The sequence below is a fragment of the Merops nubicus genome, unplaced genomic scaffold (genome assembly GCF_000691845.1).
Source record: "Merops nubicus isolate BGI_N331 unplaced genomic scaffold, ASM69184v1 scaffold17401, whole genome shotgun sequence".
Lineage (NCBI taxonomy): Eukaryota > Metazoa > Chordata > Aves > Coraciiformes > Meropidae > Merops > Merops nubicus.
Genome location: NW_008590454.1, coordinates 11248 through 35584, shown reverse-complemented (window position 1 = coordinate 35584; position 24337 = coordinate 11248). Strand labels below are relative to the sequence as shown.

General features: G+C 42.4%; 1 protein-coding gene across 1 annotated transcript in view; it reads left to right on the top strand.

The window, feature by feature from the left end:
• LOC103782201 (trinucleotide repeat-containing gene 6B protein-like) overlaps nt 1-22624 on the top strand; it is a gene marked incomplete at its 5' end in the record, with an annotated part of 42871 nt that extends 20247 nt beyond the window's left edge. Inside the window, 15 exon segments of the mRNA XM_008949954.1 lie at nt 4992-5140; nt 6297-6467; nt 8685-8810; nt 9853-9984; nt 10500-10595; nt 10853-11027; nt 11398-11446; nt 11448-11527; nt 11730-11906; nt 14007-14153; nt 14391-14486; nt 18242-18466; nt 18739-18809; nt 20644-20783; nt 21669-22624. Of these exon segments, the coding sequence (XP_008948202.1) occupies nt 4992-5140; nt 6297-6467; nt 8685-8810; nt 9853-9984; nt 10500-10595; nt 10853-11027; nt 11398-11446; nt 11448-11527; nt 11730-11906; nt 14007-14153; nt 14391-14486; nt 18242-18466; nt 18739-18809; nt 20644-20783; nt 21669-22059 (2225 nt within the window).
• Between the last annotated feature and the right edge of the window lie 1713 nt (nt 22625-24337).

The window sequence follows — 24337 nt, the reverse complement described above, 5'->3', positions numbered from 1 at the left end:
ACAATGTCTGTAGTTCCTAAAGTAGTAGTAGTATTTTCAGCTCTTGTCCAGAGCAGTGCATTTCCTGTGTAGATAAGGTATGTCCTGTGGGCTCCACAAAACTCTGTCTGTGGTGGTTCTGTATCTGGAAAGGGTCCCTGTATCAGTGAAAATCAAGTTTGTTATGAAGGTGTGGGCACTGTTAATTTTGAGTCTCCTATAATTAACTGTGAGACCCACGGTATGGCTCTTCCAGAGTAACCATTTTACCTGTTTCATGTTTCAAAGCATGCCACTACCAAACTGCTTGTTTTGGCTACTTCAGCACAATAGTAAATGTTTCTACCTTAGCTGGAGCATGGCTGTACATAGGCACAAAGTGCTGCTGAAAGGACAGAAGGTACTTACTGAGAAGTGGAAGGATGGCTAGAACATGTTACTGACTTGCCATCACTGCTTATTCTGCTTGTGGTTCTGAATTTCCTGTGAGAGACTGTCAATGGAATTAATTACTGGTGACCCTGTGGGGGGATCTCTGAAGAACCACCTGCAAAAACAGTTCTGTGTCAGGTCACAGTCTGTGGGATCTCTAGATCAACTCCAATTGGTGTTTAGGATCAAAATATGTACTGAAATTCACTGGTGTAGGCTAGAATAGCATGGGCTCTGTGATACAAGTTGGCTGTATCCAACATCAAGCTGGAACCTATTGAGTTCTGAGGTATTTCCTGCTAGAGAAGTCAGTGTTCACGTCTCTGACTGATTAAATAATCTCACTTTCCAACATCGTGTACATGTACAGTTCGGGGCATTGGTTCCTATCTGTGCTGCAGCTTTGGGTTTGTTTCATTGCCTGATTATTTTTTTGTTACTTTTGCATCTAAATAGCAAATAGTGACAGTAGAGAAAGACATAGTAGCAAGAGCTGTTTGTTCAACTCTCAGATAAATACCACCTTTGGGTTTTTGTTTTTATGGATGTCAAAACAGTTGGCTAGTCTGATGTGCTTCCCAACCCCAGAAAGTAATGCAGTAGTAAATGGTGCTTTCCTCCAAAGCATCTTCTGCCCTCTTGTTCCTCTACAACAACCATATGATAGAAATCACACCTATGCTGTGGCAACTTCTGATAGCAGTGGAAAACTACATAGCACAAGTTCAAACCCTGCAGTGCCAGCAGTGTAGATATTCATTCTTGATTTGAGTAGCAGATTTTAGGCACTGCAAGAGGCAGGTCCTGTGAAATTGGCCGTTGTGCTGTGACTGCAGTTTCTGTGCCATTCTGATTCTGGTGTACCTCTTCTGGGCCTTTTTAGTGCTGTTGACCAAATTCTTGCATTATCTTGCCTTGCAAAACGTCTGCTCTGATGTTGACCCTCTTGCCCCAGTGCTGTCACCAGCTTTAGTACTTCTGTAGCACCACATGTGATGCTGTAGTCAGGATTTTCCTAACCAAAAAACTTCTCTTTGGACTATACATTACTTTTTATTGGTGCCAAAGGGAGAGTTGTGATAGAATTGCTTTCTTCCCCTGAGTGGTTAAGATCTCAATAAGAGGTATTAAAGTGTGCATTTATGTAGTAAAACAGTTTTGGCAAAGGTAACAATTTTTGGATCTCACCACTTTGGCCTCCCTCAGCCTCTTTAGAATTCAGGCTCTGATTGTAACACCTTTCTCTAAAGATTTTCTAGAGGGAGGGTAAGTTGTCTTGGATGTTCAGCTGTCATCTGCCTTCAGATGCTGCTGTTAAAGAACAATCTATCAATATGCAAATGATAAGGATGGTGGCCTGGATTATGCTGATTGTAGCTCTCTGTGTTCTTTATCTCCAAATTAAGCTGTTGGATCCTTTACCATTTTCTGCTGTCAAGGGCTTTAAGGCCATCAGACCTTCTGAGGAAAGATGGCTGATGCTCAGCATATCCTGTGGATTGGTGCAGAAAGGTTGTGGACTTAATCTTGGGGTGTTGCACTCCTTTAAGTTTAGTATGCCCACTGATGGTGGCATCCTTGATCCTAGGCAGAGGCATTTCTTATAGCTTGTGTTCTATTTCAGAGACAAAATTGTAAAAGAGGCTTTTCTTTTCTGTTACTTCTCTGCTGAGCAGTTTTGCTCTTGTTACTTAGAGCACTTGCCTGTGGAAAAACAGAAGTTGTTTTGCTCAGCCTGTATCTAGTTCTAAACTTTAAAAGCTGGACTTTAGGAGGTAGGCTTGTTCTTAACTGGTGTTTAGTCAGGTTTAGAACATAGCAGGTTTTCCTAACTAGATAACTCCCAGCATGATATCTCCCTGGTTTATGGATGAATGTATACTGATCTTAGATCTCAGAGTTAAGTCAGTGCCTGGAAACCACACATACCAAATAAAACTCTGGCTGTGGTGTGCACAGAGCACCTTGGCTCTGACCATCAGGCATTGTAACATGGGTGCAGTTGTCAGTAAAGACTTTTTACTGCCTCTCTCTCTGTCTCCTTGTTTGAAAAATCCATTACTGAAAGGTACTGAAGTGAGCCTCTGTTTGCTGACCAAAGCAGAAAAGAGATGGATCAATAGCATGCCTAAGGCTTATCTGCTTTTTAAAAAATTTCTTTTTCTGTCACATCCCTTCAATGGATGGCTTGTTTTCCTTTGAAGATAGGATACAACTTTTTTCCACTGAGATCTGTCCTAGTCTGCAAGTCCTGAGGCATGAAGTTTGCTACAGTAAGGAGCTTGTCAGGAGCATGTAATATTTAATCTTGCTGAGTAGGCTTGGGTGATGTAAATTTATTGCAAAGGTATAGAACAGGTGTCTTTTAAATGTTTTGGGATATGCAGTCAAGGAGCAAACTCTCCAAATTTGTTTTTTTCTTCTATTTGGGTTACCCCACTAGGTGTATGTATTTTTGCCACATTTGAGTCTTTTTGCAAGTGTTTTGGGTGACTTTGCTCAACAAAAGTTTGTTTCCTATCTCCCTATACAGGATCAAACTATATAATTTGGTTTGTATGGAATTCAGATGTGGTTGTTTTTAGTCGTTTTAATCTGTGTGCATGTGATGGGGAGGATCTGCTTAATAGGTTGGGTTTTTTCCCTCACTAGGGTGTGAGTGTCATCTTCCAAGCTCTTGTTTCATTTTGCTTTTTTCGTGGTGTTTCTCACAGTTGTTAATAGTGGGGGAAAGCCCAAGGAGTATTTTTTATGAAGGTGGTTGGACTTCTTACATTTTTGCATGCAGAGGGTTTGGGGCTTCATGTTTATTCATGCACGAGTGTTCTTGCCTGCTGCAGAGGGTAAAACACGAACTTTTCATGTGTTAATGGTCATCTTGTTCCACCTAAGGTAAAGCTGGTCTTCAGCCACCTGCATTATTTACAGCTTTTGGTTGGCAAGTGCCAAAGACAGACTCACCCAACAGGATCCCAGGTTGCATTGGAACTTTCTCTGAATGGGATAAATGATGAATGCTACCATCTCTCTTAACAAGGCCTTGTTTAAACTGAAGTTTAAGCAGCTGCCTCAACACTAAGTGCCATGCCTATCTGTGCTTGAAGCCTTTAAAGGTGCTGTTTAATTTTCTGCATGTTCTTTAGCAAGCCCTTTTACAAGGCATCATTCAGTAACATTTGGGGAGTTGATTGGATCATGAGGAGGACTAAAGAGACAAAAGGATGTTTCTGGGGTTTAGTCATCTTGTGTTGGCATCGACCCAGTTTCATTTCAGATGGCTTGGGACTGTCTGGCTTTCAGTTTCTTTTCAAGCAACTAATGGACAGCACTTCTTGTCTAGAATTAAAGCACACAAGCCTTTGGGGTAGTGCATTGCTTCTGCTGTGCATAGTGATTAGGTGTAGGCATTGGCAGCATTGACATACATGCAATATTTCATGTGACTGCTTTTGCAGAGCCAGTTCCAGCTCTTTAGGATATGTCAGAAATGGATGAGCTCATCCAGGTCATCGTGGCTCTGGTTACAAGCCAAGAGATGTAGGTGACTTGTCAAGTGCTTTTGTGCTAAGTGATGTTGAAGGCTTCTGAGAGGATGAAGTTGGATCAACTTTGAAAGCTGTGTCAGGCAGAAAAGCCCATGTAATTAGTGGTTGATTTCATGGGTTCTTAGCAATAACATACGTATGAATATTAATCATGTGTGATTGGACATAAAAAAAGAGATGCTGGCTTCAGGAAGCTTTTTTAGGGAACAGGTAAGTGTTTGGAAGTTATTGAGGTGATTAGCTGTTTGCTCTGCTTGACAGAGACACTCAAAATTTTGTCAGTAGTAGGGTAGGAGATCTATCACCAACTTACTGTGGAAGAGTCATAGATTTCAGTAAGCTGTGGTGACACGCTTTGTAAAGTGTTCTTGCAAAGGCCATCTGTGCTAGTAAATGAAATTATTTAAAACTAAAAATGCCAGTAAAGCTCATTTCTGTCATTTTGTCCATATTTTAAAACAAAGATGTGTTCCATCTACTTAAACATAACAGTATGCACTTGATACCTTACAGGTGCCCAGTACAACGAAAAATACTGTTCCTTGGCAGCAGTTAAGTGTGTAGAAGGTAGAAAACTTCCTTCAGTCAGCACTTGGCTGATGATGAGCTTAGAGAGGAAGATGTCTTGTTCACTCTGTATGTTACATTTTGATCACCCATTATCAACATCTTTGTCCTCTTCCACCAGATTGCTCTGAGTTAAGAGTTAAGTTCACATGGCTGTACAAGAGTTGTGGTCAAATTGTGTGGTCTTGCAGCTTGAGAAACTTTCTCAATGCCCAACCCAGTAAAGGCCAAGTAGAAATAAATAAATAGTGTCTCTGTAAATACTGAATACCAATCAATAACAGTGGAAGACATTGAAAATCATGTATAAGTGAATATCATTAATTGAACTAGGCTGCTGTAGAAATGCATGTTTATATCCATCTAATTTAGACCCTGATCTTAAAGATATTTCCTTTGGCTGTGAACCTGCTGTTGTAGCAGGTAGAGATTATTTGTGCTGATTTCATCTTTCCTCCTTTTGTGCAGGTGGTCTCCCAGATAAGAAGTTTGAAGTAGATAAACGAGCCATGAACCTGGGGGATTTTAATGACATGATGAGAAAGGATCGGTCTGGGTTCCGTCCACCTAATTCCAAAGACATGGGAACCACAGATAGCGGGCCTTACTTTGAGAAGGTGAGAGAAGGGTCTTTAAATCAGTGATTATCAATCTCTGTCTTCAAGGTCACAGTTTTTATCCTCCTACTCTAAAAGTGCTAAAAATTTGGTAACCTTGGACAAACTGGGTAATAAAAGGTGTGGGGGAGTTATGTCTGTAGAATGAATGTGTATAGAAAACAGAGGTGTGGCATCTGGGGAGAATAAGGCTTTATGTTCTAGAACAGACTGCTCTTAATATGGATGGAGAGAAATTCTTTTGTTTCCTTGGAAGGATAAAGTACTGGTAGCAATGAAATTCATTATAGGTTTCATCACGATGATTCTGTTGGCTACTGGCTACAGCCATCTACTTTAAAAAAACATTGGTTTAGATCTAAGTAAACATAAGTAATCACAGTCTTCCAAATTTTTCCTGCTTTCATGTCTGTCGTGTATTGGAAACACCTTTCCTAAATTCCACAGCCCCTTGTGCTGTATGTCCATGTACTGTAAGCTTCTGTGTGACATCTGTTTCTCTGTGACATCTGTTGTATGTTATGGTAGCGTTCCTTTCATGTTCTTGCCTGGTTTAAATAGAAGCTTTCATATTGTTATCAAACACTAATTGCTTTGCATTATGAATTGAAGAGTGCCCAATAGATTCAGAATGCTTTAGGGTTATTTTTTTAATACAGTTTGAGTTTATCATACATAAAGTGGAAAAGAAATTTGGTTTAAAAATCCTGAAAGCGTGTTACTGTCAATGTATTTTTTTAACTCCTCCATTTTGGTATGACAGGCCAAAAACCAGTTTTGTCAACTCCCTCTGGTGGCCTAATTAATAAATACCACTAGCAGAGCTGCTGCATTCCTAACAGATCATGTTGGTAGGTGTATGCTAACATCAGGAATTCATTCAAGATTTGTTTCTGTAGTGGTATTAGCCACTGTCAGAAGCTAACTTCAGGAGAGTTCAAAATGTATCCTTAACAGGAAACCTTTAGGATGTGATTAGCTCCTTGGACCAAAATCTTAATTGTCAAGTGATCATTTGAGTCAGAAGTTTTGTCCTTGTAATTGATATTACAAAATAATTCTGCTTCTTCCTAGTCACTCACGGTCCCTCTTTCTCTCCTCTTGCATTCTGTTGCGTCACTAACCACCTCCCGCTGTCGGCTAACTGCTGCTTCAGCTGACTTTGCCTTTCTCCAATCAAGATGGGTGCCTTGGGGATGAGGCTCCCTGCTCTCCCTTCTCCCCTTCTCCCAGCTACAAGCTGTCTCCCTCTGGTTCCACACTATCCAACGTCGGCCTTGGGGCAATCGGCTCAGGGCTCAGTCCCCAAAACTTCGCTGCTAGACAAGTAAGCAGGCCACCTTATAAGATGCATTGTTATCAGGCTGCAACCTGGGCTTAATCCTGGTTAGTTGGTTGCTTGCATTTGTTTTCCTACCAAATAAATTAATATTGTTAATGGAAATTTCAGCTCTATCAGGCCATGGAGAATTGATCCACTTTGGTTCCTGTCAGCCAAATGTATTCCATATGGTTTTGTTGGCCTCTTACTTCCTGAATCATAGTGCAGCAACAGGTAGATGTGCTTTTCAGAAGTCATTAAGTTAGTGGCATCCTTTATATTTTAATTGCTGTTTTCAAACCCAGTTAAGGGCTGTTGATTTGCCCCACCACCCCCAACAATTAATTTTCCAGACTCCACCTAATAACCTTGTATGTAGAAATGTGCCTTTAAAAAATTGCAAACATTTTGTATCGTGCCTGTTCTCTTCTTCCTTCCCCATAGCCCAAGGAAGGGATTGATTTAGCGGCCTTGAAAAAAATCTTGAAGCAGCAATATTTTTGTTCTGTATACAGGGGAATGATGGGGAAGAAATGAAGTGGTTAACTGCAGTCTAGAAGAATTTCTGGCTGTTATATTTAGTATTAGGCTAGGAAAAAATGCTGCAGGTATGGTAGGAAATGGAAGAATAGAACCTAAGGATTGCAACTGGACTAGCTTATGTAGTCACATGCCTAACACAATGGTGTTTCTTTGTGTTGTCTTTCTGTTTCTATGTGACAAAAATCAGTGTTTAACATCAGATTCAGGTCCAAAATTTGCAGGCATGTTCTTGAATTCAATATGCAGAACTCAGATGAGCTTGAGGAAGGGCTGAAGTGTAGCTGCAACTGCAAGCCTCTCAAATGTTAATGTGTAGTTGACCCCAGTCAGTTCTTTACAAACTCTTGTCTCTTGGGGTTTTTTTGTTTATCCTCTGATGCGCTTAGTATGACATCTTGAGCTGCCTCTGAAAGAGCAGATACATTAAGTGAAATGTGATGCAGGTGAATGAGGGAATCCATAATGCTGCCAGCACAGAAGCAGGGTGAGACTCCTGGTGTTAGCAAAAGGGTCCTGGAGGATGCCCAGGACTCTGTTAGAAGGGAGGCAGCTTATGAAGTCCTGGTATAAAAGGGAAGCAAAGGTTTTGGAGGAGGCCTGCACAATCTGAGCTTGGAAGAACAGTGAATTTATTTCAGAGTACAGCAGTGCTGGCATGGAAAGGGAGAACTGAGAATGATGGCCAAGGGATGGAAAATGCACTGTTTAGAACCTCAGGTATCTGAGGATCATAGGCAGAAGATGGGAAGCTCTGAGGATCTTGAAAATGAAAGGGAAGAATTGTGGCACATAAGGACTTTTTGGAGTATGAGCTTCAGCTTTTAGAAGCAACAGCATGCAGCTGTTAGTGTAGGAGACTGTCCATAACATTTCCTGTGGCTTTTGTTGAAAGATGTTACAAATAGAGATGGTCTGCTCAGAGGCTGAAGTAGTGAAACACAAGCATGAATTTTCTTTGGTCATCTTTGAGCAGTAGGGTTTATTATTACAGAAGCTGCTTGTAAAACTGTAAATGCTTCTCATTAAAAAAACTCAACAGCAAGTATTCTTGTGTTAGAAAACAAATCACTGCAAGAAAAAAATAAACATTTTTTTCTCACTGAAATTTTCCTTCTCTTCAATTTAGTGGGGAAAAAAATTAAAAAATCCCAATCTAGACTGCTGAAGTTTTCACATCAGAAGAAAAGTTTTTAATAAAATTTCAGAATTCTAATTTGTTAGTGAAAGGTTTGCAGAGGAAGTAGTATGCTTATGAGTGATATCTCAACCTACTTGGAAAAAAAACCCTGACTTTTCTGAAATGATGGCCCAAAATTGTTGTTGACACAGCCTTGCCATGCTTTTAAGCCAGTAGAGTGTTGAGTATCTCGTTTGTACTCCCAAGTTTCCATTTCCCAGTGTGTAAAGTGCAGGACATAAAACAGAAGCTTTGTCATGTGCTTTGAAATAAGTGGATGGACATGACTCTTCAGTGCAGAGGAGAAAGTCTGCATCTCAAAAACGTAGTACAGCAGCTTCAGCCCAGGTTGAATATTACTGGATTAGGGCAGGCATCTCAGCAAGTCTAAGAGTACTCTGTTTAAGTCAGTCCTTGCCTCGTTGTTGTTGCTATGTAGTTAATAGCGTAGGAATCCATTATCCTTAAAGATTCATCTTCTCACTACTGCTTTAATTTTGTAGGGTGGCAATCATGGTTTGTTTGGAAACAGCACAGCACAATCGAGGGGCATGCACACACCAGTGCAGCCACTAAATCCTTCCCCCAATATCCGGGCGCAAGTGCCTCCCCAATTCCTTTCTCCCCAGGTAAGGAATTTATAGTACCTGATTACTTGTCAAAGTAGAGCTGCAGCCTTCAGAGCACATCACTGAGGTTACTTATGCATCTATTTCAGCCTTGACTTGGTGTTAAGAAATCAAAAACTTAGAGAAGATAAAAAATGGGAACACATAGTGCTTCAAACTGGGTGCAGAAGGAGTAGCCTTCTTCCTTATTCCATGCAGTTGATGGTAACTGCTCGCTACCAGTATTTTTAAACCTCAAAGTGGATTCAGAAATCCTGTATCTCACATAGGCTTTTGCAAAGCATTCAAAAACGGCACCAAAACAGTTCAAGCTGGAAGTTTTTTCTGAAGTGTGACAGGTTGTTTCATTTTTTTTCAAGCACTCTTGTCATGTGCTTCCTGCCCCCCTAAGAGAGAGGCCTGATGAAGGGCTACACATTGCATTCACATTGCAGAGCTCTAAGACCTCAGGGTCTCCAAACACACAAGCTTATCTTTTGTTTTGGAGTTGGTGAAGAGTTTTTGGAGATACGCTTGAGTTATACTTGTGTAACTCTCAAATAACACAGGGAGAAATGGGGGGATCCTTCTCCACCTACTCCTGTCTTTTACTATAGCTTACTCAGCATATAAAGAGATTAACTCTTTCTTTGAGGCACTGTTTCTTCTCTCCAGTGACTGCCTGAATGCCTTTCTTTTCCCTTGTCAAGCAGTACGTTTTTAATGTGATAATGCAGTACTGTGATTACTGGTTAGCTCCATATCTATCAGCATTTTAATTTAGTGCAGGCTCTAGCAACAGACTGGTTGGGGGAGGAACCTTTGTGTGTGTGTGTCTGCATCTGCATGTGTAATACTGTACATTGTCAATCAAGTGAGGTATTCACTCTGTTCAAGTCATAGTGCATGTTTAAATGTGATGTGTTAATAAACCTGTAATGTCTTTCCTGGAACACCATTTAGGATTGGTGTTGTACCTATTCCATTGTAGAAATGCTTCTGCTTCATCACCCTGTCTCATAGCAGTGCATTTCCTGAGGATGTGTAACTGATTTCCATGCAGGTTTCAGCCTCCATGCTCAAACAGTTTCCCAACAGTGGCTTGAATCCTGGTCTTTTCAATATGGGCCCCCAGCTTTCTCCACAACAGATTGCCATGCTGAGCCAGCTTCCACAGATTCCCCAGTTTCAATTAGTAAGTAGCAAGTAATCTTGTGAGACACTGTTTATAAATTGTCCGCTGATAAGAGTTTTCTTTCTATATTAATTATAATTCTGTTTTATTCTGCTGATCTTGTGTTGTTTTTGCACAAATATTCCCTATTTATTGTACAGGAAAATGCAGCTCTGTTAGAGGGCAGCAGATAAACTGAACAGACCTGTGCAATTATTGTGGATGTTGCAGTGGGTTAGTAATGATTCTGAGCAATGTCTTTGTACAGAAAGTGGTTCTTTGTTGATTTTTAATGAAGTTTTCCTCAGACTTGTAGTGATGGTAATAAAGCTGGTGCTAGAGATACTGCTTCATGATGTTAAATTGGAAACAAGTGAAGGATGTAGTGTTCTTCTAATGCACTTATTTTATTTGTGTGTGGAATGAGAAACAGTTTACCTAAGTTCTGAGCAAAGCATTTCCCAGTGACTAGCTCCTGACAATTCTGTTTCACTTGATGATCTCTGTATTTTCACTCTTCCCACCTCCCCTTGCAGGCTTGTCAGCTCCTCCTTCAACAGCAGCAGCAGCAGCAGCTGTTACAGAGCCAGAGGAAGTTATCTCAAGCTGTGCGACAGCAGCAGGAGCAGCAGGTGTGGCACTGGTTTGGTCATGGGAGTGGAAGGTGTGCTGGGAAAACACAGTCTGCAGCGAAGGTGGCACTACTTTAGTCGTGTCATCTGCTCTCTTCAGTTTGCACTCGCTTCAGATGGTGCTTTGCAGAGAGCAAGGTCCTTTGGATCATTCTCAAGTCACTGTTTCTACACGTTTATTGGAATTCTGTGTTAAAGTACAGGATATATTGTCCTCTTTTCTTTTTTTTTTTTTTTTTCCCCCCTTCCATTTACAGATTGCTCGTATGGTGAGTGCCCTCCAGCAGCAGCAGCAGAGGCAGCCTGGCATGAAGCATTCACCATCCCACCCTGTTGGGCCTAAGCCACATCTAGACAGCATGGTACCCAATCCTTTGAACGTGGGTCTCTCAGATTTACAGACCAAAGGGCAAATACCTGGATATGGTTCAGGTAGGTGCTCTGTGGGAGGAGTTGGTGCCTTGCCCATAGTTACCACAGTAGCCATTTTTCTCTGGGTCCAGAAATGAGCAATTTATGTACAAGTGTTAGGGCAAAGATTGCAACAGTTGTCAACTTTTGATCAAATTGCTTTATTTCTCATTACATGGAAAGAAGACAGAGCTAATAACAAAGCATATCTTGGTGGCATGCTGACCTAACAAGCTGATTTGGAAGTTGCTTGTTGAACATTTCATTTGCTACTGGTGATTTTGTTTTTCCTAGCCCTCCCCTTACGATTACAGTGGCTCCTTTTTTGAAGATACTTAAACCAAAAAGAAGGAACAATAATGGAGTTCGTTTTGTTTTGTTTGTTTCACAGGCTTTGGCTCAAGTGGCATGGATTATGGCATGGTGGGAGGGAAAGAAGCTAGAATCCCGCTTTAAGCAGTGGACTATGATGGAAGGGCTGCCCTCTGTGGCTTCACAAGATGCCAATATCCACAAAAATGGTGAGAAGGGGACTGGCTCTTTGGGAATGCCCTTGCAGCATCATCTTGCCAGAGGTGACCTGGCTCGGATGAAACTATGCTTCAAGCTAGTGAATGTCTTACCTGAGCAGTATGCACTTTAAATATGGTTTGGGTCTGGTATGCCACACCTCTAAAGATCCCAAACTTTCCTGAGTGTAAATGTGTCTTTTTAATGTTTCAGGTGCAATAGTGCCCCCTGGAAAGGCTCGTGGAGGGTCGCCCTACAACCAGTTTGATATAATTCAGGGCGACCCACTGGGTGGCCACACAGGCCCTGCTGGTGATAGTTGGTTACCTGCCAAATCTCCACCAACAAACAAGATTGGAAGCAAATCCAGCAATGCCAGCTGGCCTCCAGGTATTACATAAGGGCAGGGGTTGTGTCCTCACTTCAGGTGTGCTGGGACCTTTCCTCAACATACCTTTAAAATAACCATTGCTAGGAAGATACTTGTTTGGCCTATGCAATTTTTAAAAAGTATTTCTTCTACATCAGATTAAACCACAAATGTTGAATCTGCAGTAAAAAATGGCTGAGCTAAAATCCAACTAACTACTGAGTCACCTCAGTGGTATTTGGGATTTGTTAGGTGAACTATTCTGTAGTTTGGTGGCTTTACACTTAGAGAAGTTTTCAAGAAGACACTTGCTCACAGAATGCACAGTACCAGCTCCCTCCTCTTGTGTTGATTTCTTGCTTCAGTTGTGTTACGCTGACATGGGGTTTAAAAATCCTGATAGCCTGGAATTAGAAAGTAAAAGATGTGAAGCTGATTTTTTTTGTGGTGGGAACAGGATTCTCTTGTCTTGACCTTTTGTATTTTATGTAGCATGAACTTCTGTCAGCTTACAAATATAGTCCATTGTGGACCACAGGGTTTTCTTTGCCAGCAGTGTTGGCACAATACATACAAAATGTATGTGCTGTGCTGTTGTGGTTGATCTTTGCTCATGTCCTGCAAAGCACAGAGGAGTGTTGCTGTGTTTCAGTACTGCTCAGCAATTTGTGGCTTGAGTAGACATTTCTTTTTGGATTACAGGCAGTAGCACATTCTTTAAGTCTTCTAGAGTTTCACTGGCAGAATTTTATCTTTCCACTAGAGAACTCAAGTATCTAGGAAAAATACATGTGTGTTTCAACACACACCTGGTTTTTGATATAAAACATTCATTAAACACAGAGTGGTGTCCTTGGAGTTGCACAGATTAATCATTAGTGCTGCTCAGCAAACAGTGGATGCTGTGATATTTTTTTCCTCTGCCTGGAAGACTCTTGCATTCCAGGAGGACATTGCTGGCTGCAGATCTTCTGCTCTGTGTCCCCTCATGCACAAAAAGCAGAGGTGCAGGTTCATCTCTTGGGTAAACCAGCAGCACAGACAATGCATCAGAAAGCCTGGGAATCTGTAGCAGCTGAAACTGCAGGAAACTACAAAAAGCAGTTCAAGGATTTCATGTGGACATGTTTTTATACAAGGTTTTATGTAGACCCCCCCTTAGTGTCTAACTCTAGCAAGAAAACATTTTCTGATGAACTAACAGTTAAAAAATGAGTTCTCTCAAGGACATCAGCACACCCATAACATTTCCTAGCAGGGAGTACTCTCTGCAGAGGTACATTTGCATTATGGTCCTGTCAGCCCTGATATCATAGAGCTTCCTTAGCAACACCTGCAGTCTCACTATCAATGTTCAGTAACATTTTTGCTGTTGCTGACTGCCTCACCACTGGGAGAGGGTAGTGAGCTCACAGATGGTGAACATAAACTCTTGCTGGGCTCAGCAGTACCATCCTTAATTTGTGTCAGTGAGTAGCCTGTGATTGATTGTGGATGTCATATAGCAGTCCTGGGTTTTGGCATGTGGCTGCTATGCAATTATTCCTGTATTGCTAGTCCTCTCTTATGAGGTCCATAGGCTGTTGGGGCAGGTCTTATGGTCCCATGACCATCAGCCACTTAAGCTGTCTCACAGTCTCTCTAGCTTATGGCTTTCTCAAGAAGGAAAACTTGGCTTGGCTGAAAAATCATAACCTACCTTATCAACATCCCTGATGAAGAATGAAGGCCCCAAATGATTTCATTTTACTCTGTAGGTCTTTTTTCTCTGCAAACTTGTAGATGAGGCCCACTGTTAGTTTCAAAAGTAGTTGAAAACTACTGAGTAACAGCAGTTAAGAAGCCTCATCTGAATGTAGTGAAACAGAAATAGCCAAGGGAATATTGTATGCACTTGCACCACTTCTTTAGTGGTAGACACTACTAATGGCAGTGTAGACTTGTATTCAGATGCTGGAGATAGTGTCATGGGAGGAAATGTGAAATAGATTTTAATTAAGGAAAATCTGATATTTTTGTGAGGACCAGTGTAGGAGGCCCTCCTAAAATACCTTCAGCATTTGCTGCAGTAAATGACATGTACCTCTTTGTGTCTAATTCCTTTTTCCCTCCTTTCCCAGAGTTCCAACCAGGAGTGCCATGGAAAGGTATACAAAACATTGACCCTGAATCTGACCCCTATGTGACCCCTGGAAGTGTGCTGGGCGGGACAGCCACATCTCCCATTGTAGATACTGACCACCAACTTCTGCGGGACAACACCACAGGTAAGGCAGCGAGCAGCTGCCTGGGGTTCTTTCAGTCAGCCTGATACTGGAGAGTGTTCTGCTGTTCTCTCACAACAGGGTAGCATTCTAGTGCATTTGACTGAGAAGGAAGCCCCGTGTGCCTTTGCACTGTGGCTGTGTACCATGTGAAAGCTTGGCATTGGTACAAATCCTGTCTCTCTTGAGGTTTGACAGTATTACAGAAGCCATGTTTCCCTCTCCTTTTCCCTTGGATAGGGTCTAATTCTTCCCTCAACACCTCGCTGCCTTCACCTGGTGCCTGGCCCTACAGTGCCTCTGACAATTCCTTCACCAACGTTCATAGCACTTCAGGTATGTGAGCTTCAAAAGTTACCTGGACAAAGCATCTTCCACTTACTAGTTCCTCATTCTTATTATATTTTGAATATTTAGTCTTTCAGTGATTTCTGAGGAACTCAACATTTGAGTGCCTGATAAAATACTCTGTTGTAGTTGTTAAAAACTAGACTTAAGATTCTCTGCCCTTCCTCCTGTGTATGATGGAAAATTCTTAGTTGTGCAAGTTAAAGAACAGGGCAGTGGTCAGCAGCAGGTACCAAATGGGGTGGGGAGAACCCAGCCAAACAAACAAAACACACACACAATCTGTTGACACATCTAGGGGGTTGGAGGTCTGTGATAATTTTTTAAACATATTCCTCTGTGTGTGAATTAAGCAATTAGAGTAATAAAGTGAGTCATTTTATTTATTTTAACTTCAGAATATTGGAGTTTTGTGAAGGGAATGTTTTTATGTCACCTTTTATAGCACTCATCATTCCCTGAAATCTGGAGAGAGAGGGAGAGCTGTTAGTCCTCTGACTTTTAGTAGTTATCCTGTAAATAGTAATTCAGATATGTTCCTTGGTAAGAAGATCTCCATGGCTTTCTTGTGAAAAATGGTTTCTGCACATGCTTCTGAGTAGGATGCTGAAAATAATTTCTCCAGTCAAACCATTTGAATTTGGAACTTCTCATAAATACCAGTTTTCTCTTGAGACCTCATTGTCTTGACAACTACTTAAAACTGAAGTAGTGTGTGAATAGTAGAAGTGATGGACATAGCTGAGAGCTGCATCTGGCCCATACTTTTGGGTTCTGCGTTTAACTGAATAAAAGCTAAGTTCCTGTGTTGTCTCAGCATCACCACAAAATGTGTTGAAACTCCTGTTTAGCCCTGGAGAAAAACAGTGTTCCTGCTGCCAGCTTGCAGGGTGGGTTTGGTTTGGAGCAATATGTGTATGCAGCATTTCAGTGACATAAAAGATCTCTCCTCCATAGCCTGGGGAAAGAAGTGGCATGTGTCAGCTTCTTACTTCTGCTTGATTTTTGTCTAGCACATCAGAAAGACCTAGGAGATGAAAAATGATTGGAGACGTAGTTGAATTGAGGAAACTAGACCACTGCCTGGCACACATACCATGCTCCTGCTCCTCTTGTTAAACTACAAGCAGTATTTTACAGCCAGAAAGTGGGTCACAAGAATTACTGATTTAGAATTCACCTATCTGTAAAAAGAGAGAATCTAGTGAAAGCAGGTTTTTAACTCCATACACTTTCCTGGGTTGGTGCTTAAAAGTTGTTTGCTATTGACAGTTACTCTGTTGTGGATATCCAGTGACCCTGTAAAATGAAGCAAGCTTTTACTTGCTGAAAGCATTAAGGTCTCAACTCTCAAATGTACCATTTTGTGACACCCTGGCATATTCTAAGCCTTGATTTTTACCCTTTGTTTCAAATAAGTAATTTACAGTTTTATGTTAGTGAATAGAGCTTAATACATGCATTTGCACACACACACACACACACACAAGTTCTGTTGAAGATCACTCATGCCACAAGTGACTTTTCTCCCGGATTGCCCTGATTCTCATTACAGAACAAGCTAAGAAGTAGTTACTTGACCAGTTTTGACTTCTGGCTTGGTTTTTTGCTGGGTGCTCAATGTCCTTTGGTGTCAGAAGGTGTAATTCACAGTCTACCTTCAAGGAAAACTGGTTTAGGAAGAGCTCACAAATATTTGACTGATAGTGATTTTCGGGGAGGATTGTGTTTATTTTTCTCTTTTATTGGACTTCTATGTTAAGGGTTCTTGAAATGTGTAAGGGATACCCACTCTTTGCTGGGTTAAAAACTGGCTGGCTGGCCAAGCCCAGGGAGGTGTGGTGAATGGAGGTAAATCCTGTTGGTGATCAGTCAGGAGCAGTGTTCCTCAGGATTCAGTTTCTGGGACCACTCTTGTTCAATATCTTTAATCAATGGCCTGGGTGAAGAGATTGAGTGCACCCACAGTAAATTTGCAGATGACACGAAATGAAGTGGGAGTGTTGATCTGTTTGAGGGTAGGAGGCTCTGCAGAGGGGTCTGGGCAGGCTGGAGCCATGGGCTGAGGTCAATTGGATGAGGTTGAACAAGGCCAAGTGCCAGGTCCTGCACTTGGGTCACAACAACCCCAGGCAACACTCCAGGCTTGGGGAGGAGTGGCTGGAAAGTGCCTGGGGAAAAGGACCTGGGGGTGTTGGTGCACAGGCAACTGAACATGAGCCAGCAGTGTGCCCAGGAGGCCAAGAAAGCCACCAGCATCCTGGCCTGGGTCAGAAACACTGTGTCCAGCAGAAGTAGGGATGTGATGGTGCCCCTGGACTCGGCACTGGTGAGACCACACCTCGAGACCTGTGTCCAGTTCTGGGCACCACAGGATAAGAAGGACATGGAGGGGCTGGAATGGGTCCAGAGAAGGGCAACGAGGCTGGTGAGAGAGCTGGAAAACATCCCTTATAGAGACCGGGTGAGGGACCTGGGGTTGGTTGGTCTGGAGAAGAGGAGACTGAGAGGAGACCTTATTGCTCTCTACAGCTACCTAAAAGGAGGTTGTAGTGAGGCTGGTGTTGGTTTCTTCTCCCAGATTACTGATGATAGGACACGAGGAAATGGCCTCAAGTTGTGCTGGGGAGGTTTCAATTGATTATTGGGAAGAACCTGTGTCCAGTTCTGGGCACCACAGGATAAGAAGGACATGGAGGGGCTGGAATGGGTCCAGAGAAGGGCAACGAGGCTGGTGAGAGAGCTGGAAAACATCCCTTATAGAGACCGGGTGAGGGACCTGGGGTTGGTTGGTCTGGAGAAGAGGAGACTGAGAGGAGACCTTATTGCTCTCTACAGCTACCTAAAAGGAGGTTGTAGTGAGGCTGGTGTTGGTTTCTTCTCCCAGATTACTGATGATAGGACATGAGGAAATGGCCTCAAGTTGTGCTGGGGAGGTTTCAATTGATTATTGGGAAGAATTTCTTCACTGAGAGAGTAGTCAGGCACTAGAATGGGCTGCCCAGGGAGGTGGTGGAGTTGTCATCCCTGGAGGGGTTCAGAAGACAAGTAAATAGAGCACTTGAGGCTATGGTCTAGTAGGTAGGGAAATGTTGGGATGAAGGTTGGACTTGATGATCCTAGAGGTCCTTTCTAACCACCATGGTTCCATGATTCTCTTGGTCTTAATTTCGAATAGGTGTTTGGTAGTTTTTTTTCTGGTAAAAAAAATGAATGTGCTATCCAGGTTATCTACAAGTCTATCTGTCATTCAGTTCAATGGCCTTCTCTGTGTTACTGTTCTGTCAACTCAGTAGGAAATTTGTGATTTATGAAAAAGGTTTTATCTTATAGGAGTACATCTTTAGCAGGTAACAGCTTAGCAGACAAGGAGTGGTAAATATTCATTCTGGTTCTCTGCAAGCTTTTGGCCTGGAGAAGGTTCAGTTTTATTAAAAGTCAGTAGTGCCCTAGCTTGTAAGAAATTCTCAGATTCTCAAATGAAATGTAGTGTAGACATAAAAATTGCTGTTTGTCTTATTAATGATTGAACATACTGTGACCAGTTACATGATCTTTCTTTTTTTTGTCCACATATATAAAATAAGCAGATAACTTACATGTAGAATGGCTTTTTAATAGGGTAGATTAACTGTTGTATGGCTTTGTGCTTCTCTGTCATCAAAATGTTTAGAGAGATAACACAGTTAAAGGCTAGTTTCCCATAAGCTTCTCTAATATGTACAATTTATTTCATCTTCCAGCAAAATTCAGTGATTACAAATCAACATGGTCCCCAGATCCCATAGGACACAATCCCACTCATCTCTCCAACAAGATGTGGAAAAACCATATTTCCTCAAGGAACACTACAGGGCTGCCCCGCCCACCTCCTGGCCTGACCAACCCCAAACCATCCTCTCCATGGAACAGCACAGCCCCCCGCTCCGCCCGGGGCTGGGGGGCACAGGACTCAAGGCTTGCCTCTGGTGAGAACCACCACCACCTACTGCACAGGGGCCTTGGAGGGCTGGATGCTGGGTGGGAAACTCCTTGAAGAGAAACTCTAGTAGAATGTTCATCTCGATGGGAAATGTGAGGAGAGATTTGATTTGTTTTCAGGACTGGAGATGAGGTCATCAGATTGCGATAGCAAGGCTGGTAATGCTCAGTTTGTCTGAGATTCAAAGACTTAACTTTAAAGAAAAAATACTTTCTTTATATCAAATCTGTCTTGATTGCTCTGTCTTCTAATTTGTAGCATCTACTTGGAGTGATGGTGGCTCAGTTCGTCCTAGCTACTGGCTGGTTCTTCACAATCTCACTCCACAGGTATTTTCTGTTGTTGTCTCTGTTTGCTCTACTCAGATACAGACTTGTAGATTCTTCAGTTGTTTCTCTGATAAAATCTAACAAAATCAGATTAATCAGCCTATGTAAGATGTGTTTCTACTAAACTGGGCTGCAGCCTCGTTTTTCTGTTGTAATCTTTGCAGCTAACTTCAGGAAGTTCAGGTTTTGCTACGTGACTATCATAGCCTTTCGTTACTGAGGGTTTCAAAAAAAGTACTGGAACAGAAAGATTTTTCTTAGAAGTGAGGATAAGCTGCATGACCATAATATGGAATGGTTTATAGCTGTTAAAGAGACTGTTCTTTGGGATGTTGTCAGAAAGAACGCTGGTGTAACTGCCAGTTTTCACTCTGGTGTTCCCATAGTGAAACCACAGAATGTTTCCAGCACTTCTGCCAAAAACTGTCCAGTTAGGTTATTCCTGCAAGTATTCTTAGAGCTTGCCTCCATTCAGAAGGAATTCTGTGGAGATTCTGGTTTCAGCAGTCCCAATTAGTCTCTATTCAAGGCTTAGAAAAAAAACCTGTACGATTATCAGCAGTACCCTGAGGTGTAGACAGAGTCCCCTGTTCAGCAGAGTCATTCACCATGCTTTTACTGGAGTCTAAGAAAACAGCAGTGTGAAAGGAAAAAAAATTACGGTCTCCTTCAGATCATCCAAAGTGGCAAACTGTGCTCCTCTCATAGAAAAGTCTGTTTGCCATGAGGTGAATGAAATGGGAACGGTGTAATGAAAAGGCACAGTTGTATATCTGCCTTGTGCAAGGCAGTTTAATACTTCTTTAGGAGTCATCTGATGGAAGAAGAAAGGGTTTTGGAAGCATCTAAGTTAATAGAAAAGAGAAAAAAAGTAGATTACAATTGTCTCTTCCATAATGAATCCCCTGTTGTTTGTGGGTAAGTACACTAGAGAGAAGGAAGCATTATCTTCATTTCAAGTTTCTGTATTTTAACTTTGTCCACATCTGTACCCCCACACAACTTCCTTTTCCCTCACTTGGGGTTGTATGATGTAACAGGGGGGACAGGGAGAAGGAGGAAAGGAGCACTCTTAAGTATCTGCACATATGGATCCCATTCTCGTGTGCATGTTCCTGTGGCATGCCAGGAATGGAATCTGTCTGTACAGAACACCTTGGAGAGCAGCAGCTACTGGAGGTAAGTAACAAGCTGTTAGTGCTGCAGTAGGAATGTGGGCAACAACTGCTGTGAAAACAGGAGTTCAGGAGGAATGAATGTTGCTGGGTTTGGCAGAAAGATCACTCACTGTTTCTGTGACTTACTGTTTCATAAACCACAAAGACAAAGAAAGCAACAAAATAAATCTTTAAAAACTTTTATCATAGAGGTGATATTTCCAGTTTTGCAAGGAACTTTTAAATACTGGTTGACCTAAATTCTGCTGAAGTCAGAGTGCTGGAGACTAAGGTATATTATGGTTCCTTTGGTACGAATCCTGATGGATGAAGATGGTGAGAAGTGTGAGTTGTATATCAGTACTGGGACACCTGCCCACATAAGGATAGTGACAATGTAAGAAACTGCATGAGAAGGGGAAAACTGAACTCGAGCTACAGCTGAGCAGGAAAGACAAGTCAGATTATTCCTTAAAGGAAAGTCGTTGTCACTGTGAGAAGTCCAAGCATACTGATTCTGTTTGAAGTTAAAATCTGTCACCTTTGCTTTCTTCCCAGCCCTTTCATCTGGTTTCCTTTATGAGAGCAGATTATCTTTTCATTCCTGAGACAAAGTCAGGATTGAAGTACATTTGGAGAAAGTTACAAACCTCTGTTTTATCCTGGTTCTTCCTCAGATTGATGGGTCAACCTTGAGGACGATCTGCATGCAGCATGGCCCACTGCTGACATTCCATCTGAACCTGACCCAGGGCACCGCCCTCATCCGATACAACACCAAACAGGAGGCGGCCAAGGCCCAGACTGCACTGCACATGTAAGCAGATCACTGTCCCCTCTGCCCCTTGCTGCTGGGCATGAACACACAATCTGTCTGCTGCTGTGCTTGGGAAGCTCCTTTCGAGCGTTGTGGTTGGAAGAGAATGTTATTCATTGGCAGGGGAGGAAGAGAAACAAAGATGCCTTCTGCTTGCATTGCTTTAATTGCTGCATAAAGTGACACGTAGAGAACTTAAGAAGGTGCACACAGGATGGAATTGTGACCTGTATGCACCTTACTGCATGATTTTGGCCATCTTAGAGGAATTATCCTTGTATGTGTAACCCCGATGTGTGGGAATCTGCTGTTGTTTTGAGGTACACCTGAGATAGCTTACTTGAAAAGCTGCAGATCTTAGATTTCCTGTTCTGAAGCTTTTCAGAACTGACTGTGGCTCTGGTATGTTTTGAAAACGTGAGAGATTTTGAGGCAAAAATGGAAGGGGTTGGGGGTGTTGGGAAAGGAGTGGTCTAAGCCTGTAAACTCAGTGAAACCTTTTCCACTATGCAAATCTTACCCTGAATTTCACAGGCTTTTAACATGTTCTTCCTCTGTTTTGTTTGAAAGGTGACATAAGTGCATTTACCATTTCAGCTACACCCTATAGGCACTCTTATTGCTCTTGGTGTTCATGTTCAGGACGTTAGTTGGTATTGTTGCAGGCATAACAGCTGAATGTTGTGGGAAGAGGGATGTTTGGAGTTTTTTTCCCCCTTATAACATGAAAGTACAGCTGAAGTTTTCTGTGCTGGCTCTGTTGTGGCAGGTCATTACCCCCTTTGGGTTGGGCACCTAATAGTGTTGTTTCCATGCGTTCTGAACCACTTTCCCTCTGCACTTCAACTCTATTATTTTTTTTCTTGCCTGTGTCCTGTGCTTTAGGTGTGTGTTGGGAAACACTACCATCCTGGCTGAGTTTGCCACAGATGAAGAGGTTAGTCGCTTTCTGGCCCAAGCTCAGCCCTCTACACCTGCAGCAACCCCGAGTGCACCCACAGCAGGCTGGCAATCCCTGGAGACAGGACAGAACCAGACAGATCCAGTTGGACCTGCATTGAATCTCTTTGGTGGGTCAACAGGGCTTGGGCAGTGGAGCAGTGGTGGCGGCGGCGGCAGCAGTGGGGGTGATCTCACTGGCCCTTCGTTGTGGGGGCCCCCAAGCTATTCTTCAAGCTTGTGGGGGGTCCCGAGTGTAGAGGATCCACACAGAATGGGCAGCCCTGCTCCCTTACTACCTGGAGACCTTCTGGGAGGAGGGTCGGATTCAATCTGAACTTAGAACTTTCAACTCTGACCTCGTGACCTTTTTTGGAACAGCAGCAGCACTAACTTGACCTTCTCGTTTTTTTCAACTTGCAATAAATACATTTATAAAAGGAAAAAAAGAAAACAGAGAGAGAAAAAAAGGTGGGTCATTGACAGACTGTCTGAGCACATAGTTGCCTCCCTTATATAACTTCAGTTTTTTCGTTTGGAATATGAATCCAAAAAGAGAACATATCACTCTTGAAATACTTGAATCATGAACGCCAACCTAGAAAGACAATGTGAAGCAAGTACACATACCATTTAAATTTAAACACAAAAAAATTAAAAAAATTAGTTTCTAGTTTTTCACTTTTTCATGTTATACGGAAGTTGTTGCTAAGAAACATATATACTGAAAAAATAGCTTTTTAACTTTGTTTGCACTGGGTGTGTTTCCGTCCTTAGGTCTACCATGTTGGGTTGGGGTAGGGGAGGGGTTCAAATGAAAAAAAAAAAGGGGGAGGGCTGGGGAGGGGAAGACTTGACGGAGCCTCACTTTAAAAACAAAACAAAAAAAAAAATTTAAAAAAAAAAATTAAAAATTAAAACACCCACAAAAAGAAAAAAAAAAAAAAAGGAAAAGAAAAAAAAAAAGACAAAACAAAAAAAGCAACACTTTGTGACTGGCTGGTTGATAAGTACCAGTGTGTTCTGGCACATGTAACTGCCCACGTGTGCTTGTCCTGTGTGAGTGTGTGCACATGTCCCTGTGTGTGCAGTTTTCTCTCTCTCTCTCTAATCTTGAAGCTGCATTGCTGATGGTCTGCAGGCTGGCTGCCCATCTGCACGTCTTGGCTCTGGAAAACAAGACAGGCACGGTGGAGTCCCTGTGGCTGAAGCAGAATCCAGTTGGGCTGATTAAAATTTGTCAGTAGGGTGTATTTTATTTTATTTCTTTTAAATTCATTTTAGCAGGGTGCTATCTCAAGTCTGCAGATCGTATTGAGTGGGTAGTTGCTTCCTAGCCCTCGTTCTAACCCTGTGGTAGAGCAGAACACTGCCATATCCAAAGGATTTGGTGAGAAGGGAGCCAATGCTGTCTTTTGAGTAGCAGTGTATTTATTTATTTATGTCTGCATGTGGGAGTTTTGTACTGAGTGAACCCTAGAATGTTTGTTCTATAATGCAAGCCATTTTTTTTCTTCCAACAAGGGGAAAAGAGGAAAGAGAACATTGCCATTTTTGTGAGACAAATGTTCTTACTGAGTTTCTCGCAAGCTTCAGTACCTTTAAACAAAAACAAAAGCATTTCTTTCCTCCCCTAAACCTAAACAAGCACCCGTATCCATTCTTGAAGAATCCATCAAAAGCTTGAAAATCCAGCCCAACCAAATCAGCCTTTTAACTGATTCACTGCTTGTATAAAAACTGACAAGAACCGAGCCGTGCCGGCCGCTGCTGGCCGCCCTGCCTCATCTCCTGACAGCACCTGCAGCAAACTCCTCCTGCATCCCCCCCGTGAGCGTTACCTGTGCCAGGCCTGGGTGTGCTACAGCCCCAGCCCATCACTGACAGAAACGTTTACTTACGAATGTTCTTCAAACCAGTGTGTACTTCAAACGTTTCCTTTCGTTCCTCTGTGTTGTGTTTTTTCCTCTGTATGTGGTTTTGCTTAGGAGAGGTATATAACTAGCAAAGACTTTTTTTTTTTTAAAAAAAAGGAAAAAAAAAAGTATTGCACCTTTTTTTTTTTGTTTTTACTTTATCTGTACTGTTGCTTTTTAATTTCTGTATTTAAGGAAAGGTTTGGGGTTCTTTTTGCATCAGTGTAGTAGTACTCCGGGCAGGATAGGGGTGTGACCTATCATCCACAGCGATAGCCAGTGTGTGCGTGCGTGTGTGTGCTGGGAACAAAACTTACAAGACCTGTTGTTGCAAAAAGAGTTGTAGCAGACTTGAAGGAACATCCCTTGAGGCGAAGCAGGAAGTTTTCAGGGGGGTTAGGGCCAGGAGGCGAGGGAAGAGAGATGCCAGTACTTTTTCTAGGACTTCCCCGTGGTGTTGTCTGGCCGTGCCACTGGCTACCAGAGTGCTGGGGTCCTGTCCCAGCACTGCCCATTCCAGCAGCACTCCGGCCTCCGGACCTGGGGGGAGGGAGGATGGGGGGGGGGAGTCTGTCTTCAGCATTTTCATCAAAGGACACCACAGTGTCTAGTACATTTAACTCTAAGCATGGGTTGGGTGGGGAGAAGCAAGAGCAGCTTCAAGTGACTTGGGGGGGGGTTGGGGGGGTGGGCCTGTGT